The sequence below is a fragment of the Macrobrachium rosenbergii genome, chromosome 45 (assembly GCF_040412425.1).
Source record: "Macrobrachium rosenbergii isolate ZJJX-2024 chromosome 45, ASM4041242v1, whole genome shotgun sequence".
Classification (NCBI taxonomy): Eukaryota; Metazoa; Arthropoda; class Malacostraca; order Decapoda; family Palaemonidae; genus Macrobrachium; species Macrobrachium rosenbergii.
Genome location: NC_089785.1, coordinates 29,521,899 through 29,537,355, shown reverse-complemented (window position 1 = coordinate 29,537,355; position 15,457 = coordinate 29,521,899). Strand labels below are relative to the sequence as shown.

General features: G+C 34.6%; 1 protein-coding gene across 1 annotated transcript; it reads left to right on the top strand.

The window, feature by feature from the left end:
* The first annotated feature begins 8,231 nt into the window (after window positions 1–8,231).
* Window positions 8,232–11,819, top strand: LOC136829687 (uncharacterized). The gene is made up of 3 exons (XM_067088485.1): window positions 8,232–8,720; window positions 9,594–9,664; window positions 11,497–11,819. Exons 1-3 carry the CDS (start codon window positions 8,469–8,471, stop codon window positions 11,513–11,515), a joined length of 342 nt encoding a protein of 113 aa, XP_066944586.1. The 5' UTR covers window positions 8,232–8,468; the 3' UTR covers window positions 11,516–11,819.
* The last annotated feature ends 3,638 nt before the right edge of the window (window positions 11,820–15,457 follow it).

Sequence of the window (15,457 nt, the reverse complement as noted above, 5' to 3'; positions counted from 1 at the left end):
CGCGCCTCACCTGTCTCAAACCACAGTGCCTTTTGTAATCACAGGTGATATTTATAATCAACTGGTTTTGTCTCACAGACATCTGCTGCCTACGTACAGACTCTCAGTTGACATGTGGGGGTCGTGAGGGGGTGGCGTTACAGACGCACACACACACACACATACACTCACATACACACACATATATATAAAATATATATATGTCTATATTACTCAATTTTCACGATTTCCTCAGATTTTTCCAAAGGGGTATTTTGGTACAGGTGTTTGTGTGTGTGTGTGTGTATGTGTGTGTACACAGAGATAGAGTGTTTACATGATTCAAGGCTATATATTTCTATAATTCTATAGAAATCTGTTTCTATAATGATTTTTATAGTTCCTACACAATCTTTTAGGAGAGTTTTTCCAACTGGGTGGTTATCCGACCCGCTTCTTCTCTTTCTCTCTCTCTCTCTCTCTCTCTCTCTGTCTCTCACGATATCTCTCTCTCTCTCTCTCTCTCTCTCACGATCTATTGCTCTCTCTCTCTGTCTCTCTCTCTCTCTCTCTCACGATCTATTGCTCTCCCTCTCTCTTTCTCTTTCTAACGATCTATTTCTTTTTCCCTCACGATCTCTCTCTCTCTCTCTCTCACGATCTAGTTCTCTCCCTCCCTCCTCTCTCTCTCTCTCTCTCTCTCTCTCTCTCTCTCTCTCTCTTACGATCTCTCAAGATCTCTCCATCACGATCTCTCTCTCTCACGATCACTCTCTCTCTCTCTCTCTCTCTCTCTCTCTCTCTCTCTCTCTCTCTCTCTCTCTCTCTCTCTGACCTCGGAACATGAAGAGAATAATCGTCTCTTGACGAAGCAAAAAAAGCCACATTAATCTCCAGTGATGCTTCTAAATCCATTGGAGAGAGAGAGAAAAAAAACATCTTTACGTACAAAGATAAAAAGATTGCCCGTCAGGAATAGATGAGATTTTAAAGGGACTATCTCTCTCTCTCTCTCTCTCTCTCTCTCTCTCTCTCTCTCTCTCTCTCTCTCGTCAACTTCTACTGAAGTGGATTAAATAGATTATATTTGAATGGATATGAATCTATATATATATATATATATATATATATATATATATATATATATATATATATATATATATATATATATGTTTCTTCCATTATTGGAAGAAGTCTAGATTCAAATTCAAGTTAAGGCTGAAAAGTCTTCCTCCCTCAGACTTCCAAAAAGACTCAGAAAGTCTCACAAAACATTCTTTTTCAAACCATATTGCAATTCAGTCTCATTATTGGAACAAGTCTAAAACCTGACCTCAAATTCAAGGCTGGAAAGTCTTCCTCCCCCAGACTTCCAAAAAGACTTAAAAAGTCTCCGGAAAACATTCTTTTCCACATTTATAAGTTAAATCTCATTATCGGAACAAGTCTCGATTCAAATTCAGGTTAAGGCTGAAAAGTCTCCCTTCCCCCAGACTTCCAAAAAGACTTAAAAAGTCTCACAAAACGGGGATTTGATTCGCCAAATTTCGCTCTCGAGAAAACAAACGCGTCGAAGAATTAATGGTTCCTTTCTCAGGTTATCATCAAAGACAAGGTCCCCTTTCCCTCTCTCTCTCTCTCTCTCTCTCTCTCTCTCTCTCTCTCTCTCTCTCGTCCAATTCGTTGTTCTCTTTTAGCAAAGAATGCACAGTGACACCTTGAGCTACCCACGCGAGCGCGCGAGCGCGCTGTCAATCACATGCATACTGCCCGTGTGCGCCCACACGCGGGAGAGAGAGAGAGAGAGAGAGAGAGAGAGAGAAAGAGAGAGAAGAGAGAGAGAGAGAGAGAGAGAGAGAGGGTCTGTTTATGAGAGAGTAGCCAAGAGAAGGGTGAGAGAGTGAGAGGGAGAGAGAGAAATTATTTTTAAGAGAGAGAGAGAGAGAGAGAGAGAGAGAGAGAGAGAGATTATATGTAAGAGAGAGAGACAGAGAGAGAAAGAAAAATTATTTTCAAGAGAGGGACTGTTTATGAGAAAGTAGCCAAGGGGAGAGAGAGAGAGAGAGAGAGAGAGAGAGAGAGAGAGAGAAATTATTTTTTGAGAGAGAGAGAGAAAAAAAACACTCACACGGCCATTAAAATAAAATAACAATTATACCACTAACAAAATACCGTCCAGCAACTGACCATAGGTGAAAAAAAAGGGACCCCTTCCAGATGGCAACACTGGGTCTCCGGTACGCGTCCGGGACACGAAAATCGAGAGGCGAGACAAATGGTCCCGTCGTCACCTCTCCTTGATGATGATCCAGGGGGGCCATTAATAATGGTACAGGAATACCTTGCCCAAATGATAAAGGGGGCGGGGCGTGGGTTGCTGGAAAGGAATACTTTATCTTTTTTTGGGGTTTGATTGGGGGATTGATTGGGGTATTGACTGGGGGCGGTTGATTGGGGTTTGATTGGGGGCGCAGGTCTTGGTAATGTGTGTTTTCTGAGGTTTGAATTTTATTTATTTTTTTAAAATTGTTTTATATAGAAATTTATATATATTTTATTATTATTCTCTCTCTCTCTCTCTCTCTCTCTCTCTCTCTCTCTCTCTCTCTCTCTCTCTCAAAATAATTTCTCTCTCTCTCTGTCTCTCTCTCTATCTCTCTCTATCTCTCTCTCTCTCTCAAAATAATTTCTCTCTCTGTCTCTCTCTCTCTCTCTCTCTCTCTCTCTCTCTCTCTCTCTCTCTCTCTCAAAAATAATTTCTCTCACTCTCTCTCTCTCTCAAAAATAATTTCTCTTTCTCTCTCTCTCAAAAATAAGTTCTCTCTTCTCTCTCTCTCTCTCTCTCTCTCTCTCTCTCTCTATATATATATATATATATATATATATATATATATATATATATATATATATATATATATATATATATATATATATATATATATATATATATATATATATATATATATATATATATATATATATATATATATATATATATATATATATATATATATATATATATGAACAATTTCTCTCTCTCCTGCCCTCTTCCCCTTCCTCTCTCTCTCTCTCTCTCTCTCTCTCTCTCTCTCTCTCTCTCTGCCTTCTCAGATGAGGAGAAATAATTGCTCAATCTCCCTCACACTCAGACGTCAACAACGAGCAACCAGGGACATCAAAGCATCGAGACTAATTCCAGAGAATTGGGAATTTTCGAATCAAATTCAGGAATTAGAAAGAGAAAAGAGAAAAGAGAAAAAAAAGGAATAATTGAAATCCTTCTCATGTTTCCTTTTCGTCACTTTTATCCGTTTATCAATATTCTATTCGTTTTCCTTCAACATCCTTTCCTTGAGGGATGTTGTATGATATTGTAGGATTTGTAGGATGTTGTAGGATGTCGTAGGATTTGTAGGATGTCGTAGGATTTGTAGGATTTGTAGGATGTCGTAGGATTTGTAGGATGTAGGATGTCGTAGGATTTGTAGGATGTTGTAGGATGTCGTAGGATTTGTAGGATGTTGTAGGATATTGTAGGTAGGATGCTGTGGGATATTCTAGGATGTTGTATGGAACTGAAGGATGTTGTAGGATATTGTAGGAAATTTTAGGATGTTGTAGGATTTTGTAGGTAGGATCTGTGGGATTTGTAGGACGTTGTATGGAGCTGATGGATGTTGTAGGAAGTTGTAGGATTTGTAGAATGTCGTAGGATATTTTAGGAAATTTTAGGATGTTGTATGGAGCTGAAGGATGTTGTAGAAGGTTGTAGGATGTTGTTGGATTTTGTAGGATATTGTAGAAGATTCTAGGATGTTGTAGGATATTGTAAAAGGTTTTAGGGTGTTGTAGGATATTGCAGAAGGTTCTAGGATGTTGTAGGATGTTTTAGGATATTTTAAAAGGTTCAAGGATGTTGTAGGATGTTGTTAAAGATTCTAGGATGTTGTAGGATATTGCAAAAGGTTCTAGGATGCTGTAGGATATTGTAGAAGGTTTTAGGATGTTGTGGGATATTGTAGAAGGTTCTAGGATGTTGTAGGATGTTGCAGGATATTTTAAAAGGTTCTAGGATGTTGTAGGATATTATAAAGGGTTCTAGGATGTTGTAGGATATTGTAGAAGGTTCTGAGATGTTGTAGGATGTTGCAGGATATTGTAAATTTCTAGGATGTTGTAGGATGTAGCAGGATATTTTAGAAGGTTCTAGGATGTTGCAGGATATTATAAAAGATTCTGGGATGTTGTAGGATATTGTAGAAGGTTCTAGGATGTTGTAAGATATTGTAAAAGGTCCTAGGATGTTGTAGGATATTATTAGAGGTTCTAGGATATTGTAGAATGTTGTAGGATTTTGGGAAGGTTGTAGGATATTTTCTCTCTCTCTCTCTCTCTCTCTCTCTCTCTCTCTCTCTCTCTCTCTCTCTCTATATATATATATATATATATATATATATATATATATATATATATATATATATAAATAATAACAAATATATTTAAGGAATAGATATTTAATTTATGGAATACAAAAATGAATTTAGGATTTAAGAATTGAATTAGGATACAAATGCACAATTCAGGAATAGAGAGAGAGAGAGAGAGAGAGAGAGAGAGAGAGAGAGAGAGAGAGAGAGAGAGATAGAATGATAGATAATTAAACAACTGAGTACATAGCCAGATAGACAGATAGATATAGAGACAGATAGATAGACGACGAATTATATAATATATTACGGAAAATAGCAACCGCTAATTTGAATGCCACTAACACAGGAAAACAAATCCCTTACTTAGATACGGCCGCTCTGGTGTTGTTGCTCCCCCAGCAGGCGAGACAACAATTCCCGGTTGTTCCGTCCCTCTCTTGCAACAAACTCACGAGAAGCAGCCTTTCAAATTTCTCCCTCAGAAGTACTTCAGAACCAGGCGTCGCAGAGCACTGGGACATCGCCTGAACTAGAACCAGCTACTCCACACAGAGATGGTTTATTGTCTGGAACTGTTACCTACTTATATAATTTCTATTTCCTAAAATACAAAGTAAAAATACGTCAAGAAGCATAAAATATCATATGTGTAATGGTTGGCACATGACGCCTGTTTTAACGAGCTCAAAATATCGAGATACAAAGATATATATTTTAATTTTTTGATATTTTGTTCGATATTTTTTTTTTTCAGAGAACGAACAGGCTCTTTTCGTAGAAAGTGGGTAGTTTTTTGTAGGGGACTGAAGTAAATTTCTCACTTTCCACTATCCAGAATTGGCAAGTCGTACCGACATTGTACGACAGTTTGTCGCGCGATGTCGCTCGTAGGGCGACATCGAGATATATAGATACATATTTACTCAGATATTATATTTTTTAGTGTCGTTTTTAATGTAGATAATGTGTATTTTAGTAGGAAAGTTTGTGAAAAATTTTCGCTCAAATGCCGGTAAATTTTTTTTAGCAATAATATTTCAGGACATGTTTATTTAGATATAAGCCAGTCCAAAACTGTAAAGAATTAAAAATCGAAGATTCCTAATCAAATTTACCTTAATTTTGCTTAATTTATCTTAATCAAATTTACCTTAATTTTGCTTATTTTATTTAATCAAATTTACCTTAATCAAATTAATCAAATTTTTTATTTTTACTTGATTTATCTTAATCAAATTTACTTAATTATGCTTAATTTACCTTAATCAAATTTACCTTAATTTTGCCTAATTTACCTTAATCAAATTTACCTTATTTTTACTTGAATTATCTTAATCAAATTTACTTAATTATGCTTAATTTACCTTAATAAAATCAAAAATTGATTTGCTTATTTTTAATAAAATTGATCTTATTTTTGCTTATTTTATTTCAATAAAATTTACCTTAATTTTGCTCAATTTACCTTAATCAAATTTAACTTAATTTTGCTTATTTTATCTTAATCAAATTTACCTTAATTTTTCTTAAATTAATTTGTTTAATTTAGCTTAATCAGATTTACCTTAATTTTTCTTAATTCAATTTTACTTTATTTATCCTAATCATATTTACCCTAATTTTGCTTAATTCAATTTTACCTAAATTTATCTTAATCAAATTTAGCTTTATTTAATTTTGCGTAATTCATCGTAAATTATCTTAACCAAATTTACCTTAATTAATTAATCATTCACTTGAATAAAAAAAATAAAAAAAATAATTCTCTTAAAAAAGATGAACCACCAAACAGAAACTACAAAAGAGAGAGAGAGAGAGAGAGAGAGAGAGAGAGAGAGAGAGAGAGAGAGAGAGAGAGAGAGCAAAATCGCCCAAATGTCGTTCCAAAAGATCGGCCAGACTTCAAAAAGGAGAGACGCTAAATGGATTATCTCTCCCTCTTTTTCCTCTAATTATTCGATTATCCGGATTATTGGCCGATCATTACCGATCCGGAATGGATCCGGAATGGATCGGGAATCGATTTATCGACCAGTGATTCGTTTGGAATGATTGGGTTTGTTTTAAAATTGACTGAATGGGAGTTTTTTTTTTTTTCTTTTGGTTGGGAGGGAGAGAGAAATTGATGAGTGATTAGTGATCAGTAAATTGATTAGTCGTCTATCTCTCTATCTCTCTGTCTCTATCTCTCTCTATCTTTCTCTCTATATCTCTCTATCTCACTATCTCTCTATCTATCTATCTCTATCTCTATTGTCTCTCCATCTATCTATCTCTCTATCTTCAGGAAAGCTTAAAATCTTAAAAACTTGAAGATGTTCAGGAGCCAAAACAAGCTTTTAAAGATTAAAAGCTTAAAAAGCTTATGAGCATAAAACCATAAAAGTTTAGAAGATTCAAAACCTTCGAAAAGCTTAGCAGCTTAGAAACTTATGAGCTTCAAAGCCTAAAAGCTTAAAAGGTTCAAAAGCTTGAAAAGGCTTAGAAGCTTCAAAGCATAAAAGCTTAAAAGGTTCAAAAGCTTGAAAAAGCTTAAAAGCTTAAAAAATTCTAAAGCTTAGACATTTTATAATATTAAAAAGCTTAAAGGGTTCAAAAGTTTAAAGTTTTGAAAAGGCTTAGGAGCTTAAAAAGCCTAAAAGCTTAAAAGTGTAAAACATTCAAAAGCTTAAAAAGTTCAAAGACTTAAGCTGCTTAGAAGCTTAAAAAGCTTAGAAGCCTAAAGATTAAAATCTTTAAAAAGCTTAAAAACTTTTAAGCTTTTTAAGCTTCTAAGCTTTTCAAGCTTAAAACATCACATAACAGCGTAAACTAAATGTCAAGCTTACCAGATAATCAAAAAGCCAATGAACAATATAATGATACAATGAAAGTGTCATTTTATCATTATATATGTATATGATATAATGAGTGTCACTATATATATATATATATATATATATATATATATATATATATATATATATATATATATATATATATATATATATACAATATTGAATTTAAAATCATTATATATTTATTCATCTTCTTTTTTAACCTCATTATTTTTCAGTTTAAAATCATTGTATATATTTGATATAGTCATGAATATTGTTTTATATAATATATTTTCAGTATATATATATATATATATATATATATTGATATATATATTATTATATCATTATAACGATAATAACTCCATTATACATAACCATTATAACTCTCCACAACCAACGAAAATAATATAACAAAAATCATCATAACACTATAGCATTATAACATTATAACTCCTCTCTCAATAACACTGATAACATTCACTAAAGAGGGTTATTATAACAGCTATAACAACTGTGATAACTTCTAGATGATAACATGAAGTTTACAGTTATCACAACTAAAGGTTACAGGATTTTTTCTTGAGTTACAAGAGGCGAGGATTATAGATAACTGTGGATAACTACAGATTATCAGGGATTACAGATAACTATAGATAACTACAGATTATCAGGGATTATAGATAACTGTAGATAACTACAGATTATCAGGGATTACAGATAACTAGAGATAACTACAGATTATCAAGGATTATAGATAACTATAGATAACTACAGATTATCAAGGATTATAGATAACTATGGATAACTACAGATTATCAGGGATTATAGATAACTATAGATAACTACAGATTATCAGGGATTCTAGATAACTACAGGTTATCAGAGAGAGAGAGAGAGAGAGAGAGAGAGAGAGAGAGAGAGAGAGAGAGAGAGAGAGAGAGAGAAGAAATCTGTTTGAGATACAGTTAAAACTGAGAGAGAGAGAGAGAGAGAGAGAGAGAGAGAGAGAGAGAGTAGGCGGAGCCCACCCAGCTCCGTACAGAGCCCCGGGGGATATATAAAGTCACCAGTTCTTCTGCGTCCCCGTCAGTCAGTCACTCAGCCCCGAGGAAGGAAGGAGGAAGACGCCCTTTCAAGAGTCCCACCCTTCAGGAGTCCTGCGCCCTTTTCTGACACGCCTTCTCCTACCTCCTACCTTCTGCAGTAGCAGTCTCTCCTACCTTCTGCAGTAGTCGACATGTTCAAATGGCATCTGGTCGCGGTGGCCCTCTGCCTGACTCTGGCGCCCTCCTTCGCCCAGATCACCTTCTCCAGGTCGTGGGTGCCACAGGGGAAGAGGTCTTCGTCGTCGCCGCCGGCGTCCGCCGCCGCCGCCCCCCAGGCGTTGCCAGGTTCCCCTGGGGCGTCTAGCGGCAGCGACCTTTTGGTAGTCGATGCTTGTCTAGAGGCGCGCCTCGCGGCTCTGTCGCAAGTCGCCGAGCACCTGGCCGTGAGTATGCGAGAGAGAGAGAGAGAGAGAGAGAGAGAGAGAGAGATTACAGTTATTGAGTTGATTAAAGAAGGGGGAAGAGAGAGAGAGAGATTACAGTTATTGTTTTGATCAGAGAAGAGAGAGAGAGATTACAGTTATTGCGTTGATTAGAGAGAGAGAGAGAGAGAGAGAAGGGAATATCACTCACTCATCAGCCCCGAGTTTTCCCCAATTCCAAGAAACATTCCCAAATATATTCCAAGAAACATTCCCAAATATATTATTCCCATTCCCGGTCCTGTTACGATGAAAACAATCCGCACCTTTAGAGATGATTTATAATTATGTTTCTGGGCCGTAATTACTTTGCTTGTGTGAAATGGAATTCTTGATGATGCCCCGTCATTAACGCCTCTTAATCACGCTAATTATCGACGCGGGTGGACGCACAGGAGGAGGAGGAGGAGGAGGAGGAGGAGGAGGAGGAGGGATGGGATGAGGTGGACACAAGGAAATGCGACGCCAATATTTCATATTCCTCCCTCAGTTGAAACTCAAGAAGCTTGTAAAGAATATTCAAGTGATAATTAGGAAGAAATATGAAGAGATCCCATTCATTAAAAAAGAAAAAATAAATCAATAAAAAGATAAAAACGTATTAAAATGCAAGAAGAATAGTATTAGGGTACTCTTTCTGCAACACCTTTCATTCTTTTACTGAACCTCCTCCTCCAATCATACTCTCTTTATCCTCTGACTTTCCCCAACACTTTCCTTTTCAGAGCTGAATGACCTCATAAGTCCCAGCTAGCGTTTGGCCTTTGGGCCTAAAGTTTCATTTCATATTTCATTCTGTCCTAAAACTAACTCCCTCACTTTCCCTCTCTACAGGATCTGTTAGAAGAAACAGCTGATGAAGACTCCAGCCATTCATATCGACTGAAACAGGCACTTGTGGCCAGGTAAGGACCAGTTTCTTGACTGAAACAGGCACTTGTGGCCAGGTAAGGGCTAGTTTCTTGACTGAAACAGGCACTTGTGGCCAGGTTTTCTTGACTGAAACAGGCACTTGTGGCCAGGTAAGGACCAGTTTCTTGGCTGAAACAGGCACTTGTGGCCAGGTAAGGACCAGTTTCTTGACTGAAACAGGCACTTGTGGCCAGGTAAGGACCAGTTTCTTGACTGAAACAGGCACTTGTGGCCAGGTAAGGGCTAGTTTCTTGACTGAAACAGGCACTTGTGGCCAGGTAAGGACTAGTTTCTTGACTGAAACAGGCACTTGTGGCCAGGTAAGGGCTAGTTTCTTGACTGAAACAGGCACTTGTGGCCAGGTAAGGACTAGTTTCTTGACTGAAACAGGCACTTGTGGCCAGGTAAGGGCTAGTTTCTTGACTGAAACAGGCACTTTGGCTTGGGCTGTTTCTTGACTGAAACAGGCACTTGTGGCCAGGTAAGGACTAGTTTCTTGACTGAAACAGGCACTCGTGGCCAGGTAAGGACTAGTTTCTTAACTGAAACAGGCACTTTGGCCAGGTGAGGGCTAGTTTCTTGACTGAAACAGGCACTTGTGGCCAGGTAAGGACCAGTTTCTTGACTGAAACAGGCACTTTGGCCAGGTGAGGCTACACTGAAAAACGCTCTCTTGTGGCCAGGTAAGGACTAGTTTCTTAACTGAAACAGGGCCAGGTGAGGGCTAGTTCTTGACTGAAAAACGCAGTCTTGTGGCCAGGTAAGGACTAGTTTCTTGACTGAAACAGGCACTTTGGCCAGGTGAGGGCTAGTTCTTGACTGAAAAACGCAGTCTTGTGGCCAGGTAAGGACTAGTTTCTTAACTGAAACAGGCACTTTGGCCAGGTGAGGGCTAGTTCTTGACTGAAAAACGCAGTCTTGTGGCCAGGTAAGGACTAGTTTCTTGACTGAAACAGGCACTTATTGCCCTTATATACCTCAGATAGATTCTTGATAGTTCAGGAATCAGGCATGAAATAGAATAATTTGACTCTGAAACAAAATAATTGATTTAATTTTAAAAATTCTATATATTCATATTTCTGTTTCTCACTTGTGTGATATAATTCCACGTCATTCCTGCGATTATATAATCTCAGATAGATTCTTTATAGTTCAGGAATCACACATAAAATAGAACAACTTGACTGGAACAAAATAATTGATTTGATTTCAAAAATCCTACATATTCACATTTCTATCTCTCACGAGTATGGAAAATAAACCCTGACATTTCTGGCCAAAAACAATATATGACTGCTATTTACTCCACATTTATATTTGTCACTTGCATGCAAAATAAAGTCCAATTTCATGTCATAGAAATATATGACCTCATCCAGCATCAACCTCGTTTGGCAGGACCAAATTGACCTATGCAACTTTGGTATCAACTTTACATAGAACATTTCTCAGTACTTTTATTATTAGTATTTTGAAATGAATTAATTTGGACGCTTTTATCTATCGTAGAATGAGTGTGCATAGTGTTCCCTAGTGGATCTAGGGTAGGGGGCCACCTGTATGTATGTATGTATATATATATATATATATATATATATATATATATATATATATATATATATAATAAAATAATATATTGAAAAATAATAAAATAATAATATTGGATATTAAATGATAAAAATAAAAAAATAAATAAAAAATAATATATAAATGAAAAATAAAAATCAATTAAAAAGTAATATATACATACAGTATATATATATATATAATTTTACCATAATAAAACTATTTATCTATAATTCTTATTCACCTTCTCTTTCAGAAGGCGAAAGATGTCCTAAGGAACCAATTCTCAACTTCTTCTTCCTCTTCCTCTTCTTCGAAACCTCGTCAAAGAAGCCATCTCCCCGGATTCGTTTAGTTCGCCCTGAAATACAAAGCAACCCATTTTCTATACGTCTGCGAGACCCGTTTTCTATTCGTCGTGGGAAAAAAGAAAACGGGAAAGTGGTTGCCAAATTCTGCTTTTCAAAAAATCACTTGAAATTGGTTTTTTTCAGAATATATATATATATTTTAGCTTTTGTGGATAGAGAATTATGAAACTTTGCTTTTAAGTTGTACAAGAATGTTGAATTGTGCACAAATCTATTACACACTGTATGAATAAAGTTTTGAGGCTGGAATGTATGAATTGTTTTTCATTGTGTGACCCTCAAATTATTATTATTATTATTATTATTATTATTATTATTATTATTATTATTATTATTATTATTATTATTCAGAAGATGAACTCTCTTCATATGGAAAATTATTATTATTATTATTATTATTATTATTATTATTATTATTATTATTATTATTATTATTATTTATTATTATTATTATTTTTATTCAGAAGATGAAAAACCCATTTCAAATAGAATTTATTATTATTATTATTATTATTATTATTATTATTATTATTATTATTATTATTATTCAGAAGATGAAAAACCCTTTTCAAATAGAATATTATTATTATTATTATTATTATTATTATTATTATTATTATTATTATTATTATTATTATTATTCAGAAGACGAAAAACCCTATTCATATGGAACAAGAAACTCACCAAATGGGCCACTGACTTGAAATTCAAGAAGCTTCCAAAAAATATGAAGGTGATAAATAGGAAGAAGTAAGAGGAAGTAAAAGGGAATACAAAAAGAAGATATCTCACTCATTAAAAAATAAAAAAAATAAATTAATAAACAGATAAAAATGTAACAAATTTCAAGGAGATTAATATTAGGCTAGTCAGGCATTGCATCTTCGCTTGAACTTCTGAAAAAGTTCCAGCTGCGAAAATTGCTGCATGTTGGTGCTTCTGCTGTTCAGCAATGCTGTTTGCTCTCTCTCTCTCTCTCTCTCTCTCTCTCTCTCTCTCTCGGCAGAAAAATTGCTGCATAGTGGTGCTTTTGCTGTTCGGCAATGCTGTTTGCTCTCTCTCTCTCTCTCTCTCTCTCTCTCTCTCTCTCTCTCTCTCTCTCTCTCTCTCTCTCTCTCGGCAGGAAAAAGAGATCAAAATTCAAAACTGACTTTGCAAATAATTATTATCACAAATAATAATAAAAATAACCAGTTTTTTTGATAACTTTAATATTAAATTATCTTAATCATCATAATGAATCATGATTAAGGTCGTGAGAATTGTAATCAAATGACTTTACAGTCATTTGGAATCAATTTTCGCCCCTGATTCAAACCGACCTTTGAGAATTAGCCTCCGGACGTGGAACCAATTCCAACCATTTGCTCTTAACGGCGGCGTGAAAAATATTCATGAATATTCAGAGGAAATATATAATTGTCCCTAATTTTTTTCCCTCCAGGAGGATCATGGGAAAGAACGGGAATTAAAATCCCATTACCAATTCCAAGAAGGATTCTAGGAATCGATTATAGCCAAAAAAGGAATACGAATTAGGAATTTGCAGGGACAAATTATGTATCAGTTTGTCGAATGAGTTCAAATTTGGATGAAAAATAGATCTATCTTTCGGTGGTCTCGGTATAATGCTGTATGAGCCGCGGCCTTTGAAACTTTAGCCATGGCCTGGTGGTGGCCTGGCCCATATCGTTGCTAGAAGCATGATTATGGCTACATCTAACCTTAGATAAGATAAAAACTAACGAGGCTAGAGGGCTGCAATTTGGTATGTTTGATGACTGGAGGGTGGACGATCAACGACCAATTTGCAGCCCTCTAGCCTCCGGTAGTTTTTGAGATCTGAGGGCGGACAGAAAAAGTGCTGACGGAAAAAAGTGCGGACAGAAAAAGTGCGGACGGACAGACAAAGCCGGCACAATCATTTTCTTTTACAGAAAACTAAAACTAAAAATAGATAATTATTGATCAAATTATTAAGGGAAATAAAAATAAGGTTTTAATCTGCAGGATCTGACCCCCTCAGGCATGTTGTAACACCCAGCAAGCCACCCCTTCACATATTCCATCAGACTTACTGAAAACTGCACCTTAATAATGATAATAAAAATAATAATAATAATAATAATAATAATAATAATAATAATAATAATAATAATAATGCATACATGGTAAAGTAACACCCATGAAGCCACCACATCACACACATTCCCTGTAATCAACACCTGGGATCCCTTGATGACAAGATAGTCACTCGACTGTAATGGGTCGCAGATAGAGGATGGATAAGAGTGTGGGTCTTGCAACTTCATCCCCAAATAAAACCTGTAATTAATTAGCTATGTAAACTGACCTGATTAGAAAGATAATCATTATAATTATTTAAATAATCATTCAACATAATTATTATTATTATTATTATTATTATTATTATTATTATTATTATTATTATTATTATTATTATTATATAAGCTGGAATTATTCCATAAGACCCAATGATAACTTATAATCCATAATCCATAAGGCTAAATTAATCCATAATTAATCCGTAATCCCCCCAAAGGAATCCACAAGAGAGAGAGAGAGAGAGAGAGAAAGAGAGAGAGATAGGATTTTAATGACATAGGATAAATCATTATCTATATTCCTTTGAAAGACACAATTATAATTGCGTTTTTATATATCTGAGAGAGAGAGAGAGAGAGAGAGAGAGAGAGAGAGAGAGAGAGAGAGAGAGAGAGAGAGAGAGAGAGAGGGGGAGGGGGCAATTGGGGAAGTCTATGGAGAGAAAGATATAGGAGCAGTTTTTGTATATTTGAAATAATAATAATAATAATAATAATAATAATAATAATAATAATAAATAATAATAATAGTAATAATAATAATAATGCTAATAGATTCATAATTTCGTGAAAATAATAATAATAAAAATTTATATTTTTACATATAATATATTTACTATTCTAATTGTATATTTATATCAATAATAATAATAATAATAATAATATTTATATACATATATATATATTTCTATGTATATATATATATATATATTATATATATATATATATATATATATATATATATATATATATATATATATATATATGAATTTTTATTTATCATAATAATAATAATAATAATAATAATAATAATAATAATAATAATAATAATAATAATAATTAACATCTTTATATATATATATTTATAATACGAATCAAACATTTAAAATTAATTTTTGGCTACAACATTAAACACGCATACACACATACGCACACACATACACATACACACGTATAAATGCACATGAACATACACAAACATTCACACATACCATTCTGTTAATCTCAAAACTTCATCTTCGATTTGAATGAAAAAAATTCCTTTAAATTTGCTTTAGTTTGAAAATCCTTGAAATCCTTTAGGAAAGGACCTCACTTAACTAAAGGATAAATCCCATTTTACAAAAGTGCGGTCAGTACTTAGTAATAAAAGCCTTTTTATTGTGATAATATTAATTTTTTAATAATTATTTTTACACAAATAGAATTTCGTTGACATTTGTGTGTCGTCATCTGGGCAATAGATGGCAGCACTGAAAGTTTGGTCTTTGTTTTGAAATTTCTATTTTCCTTGTTATGTTTACATTTTGTTTACACTCGAGGCAGGTGAAGGGAGAATGGGTGTGTTTACTGGATTTGTAAGTGTAAAAAGTGCCTCTGGACTTATAAATCTAAGTCTAAATAGCGCCTGGTGGACTTTTAAGTCTAAATAATGTCGTAAATACTGTCTGCTGAAAGTATAATTGCAACAGATGACTTGTATTGCTAAGTTTAAAAAGTG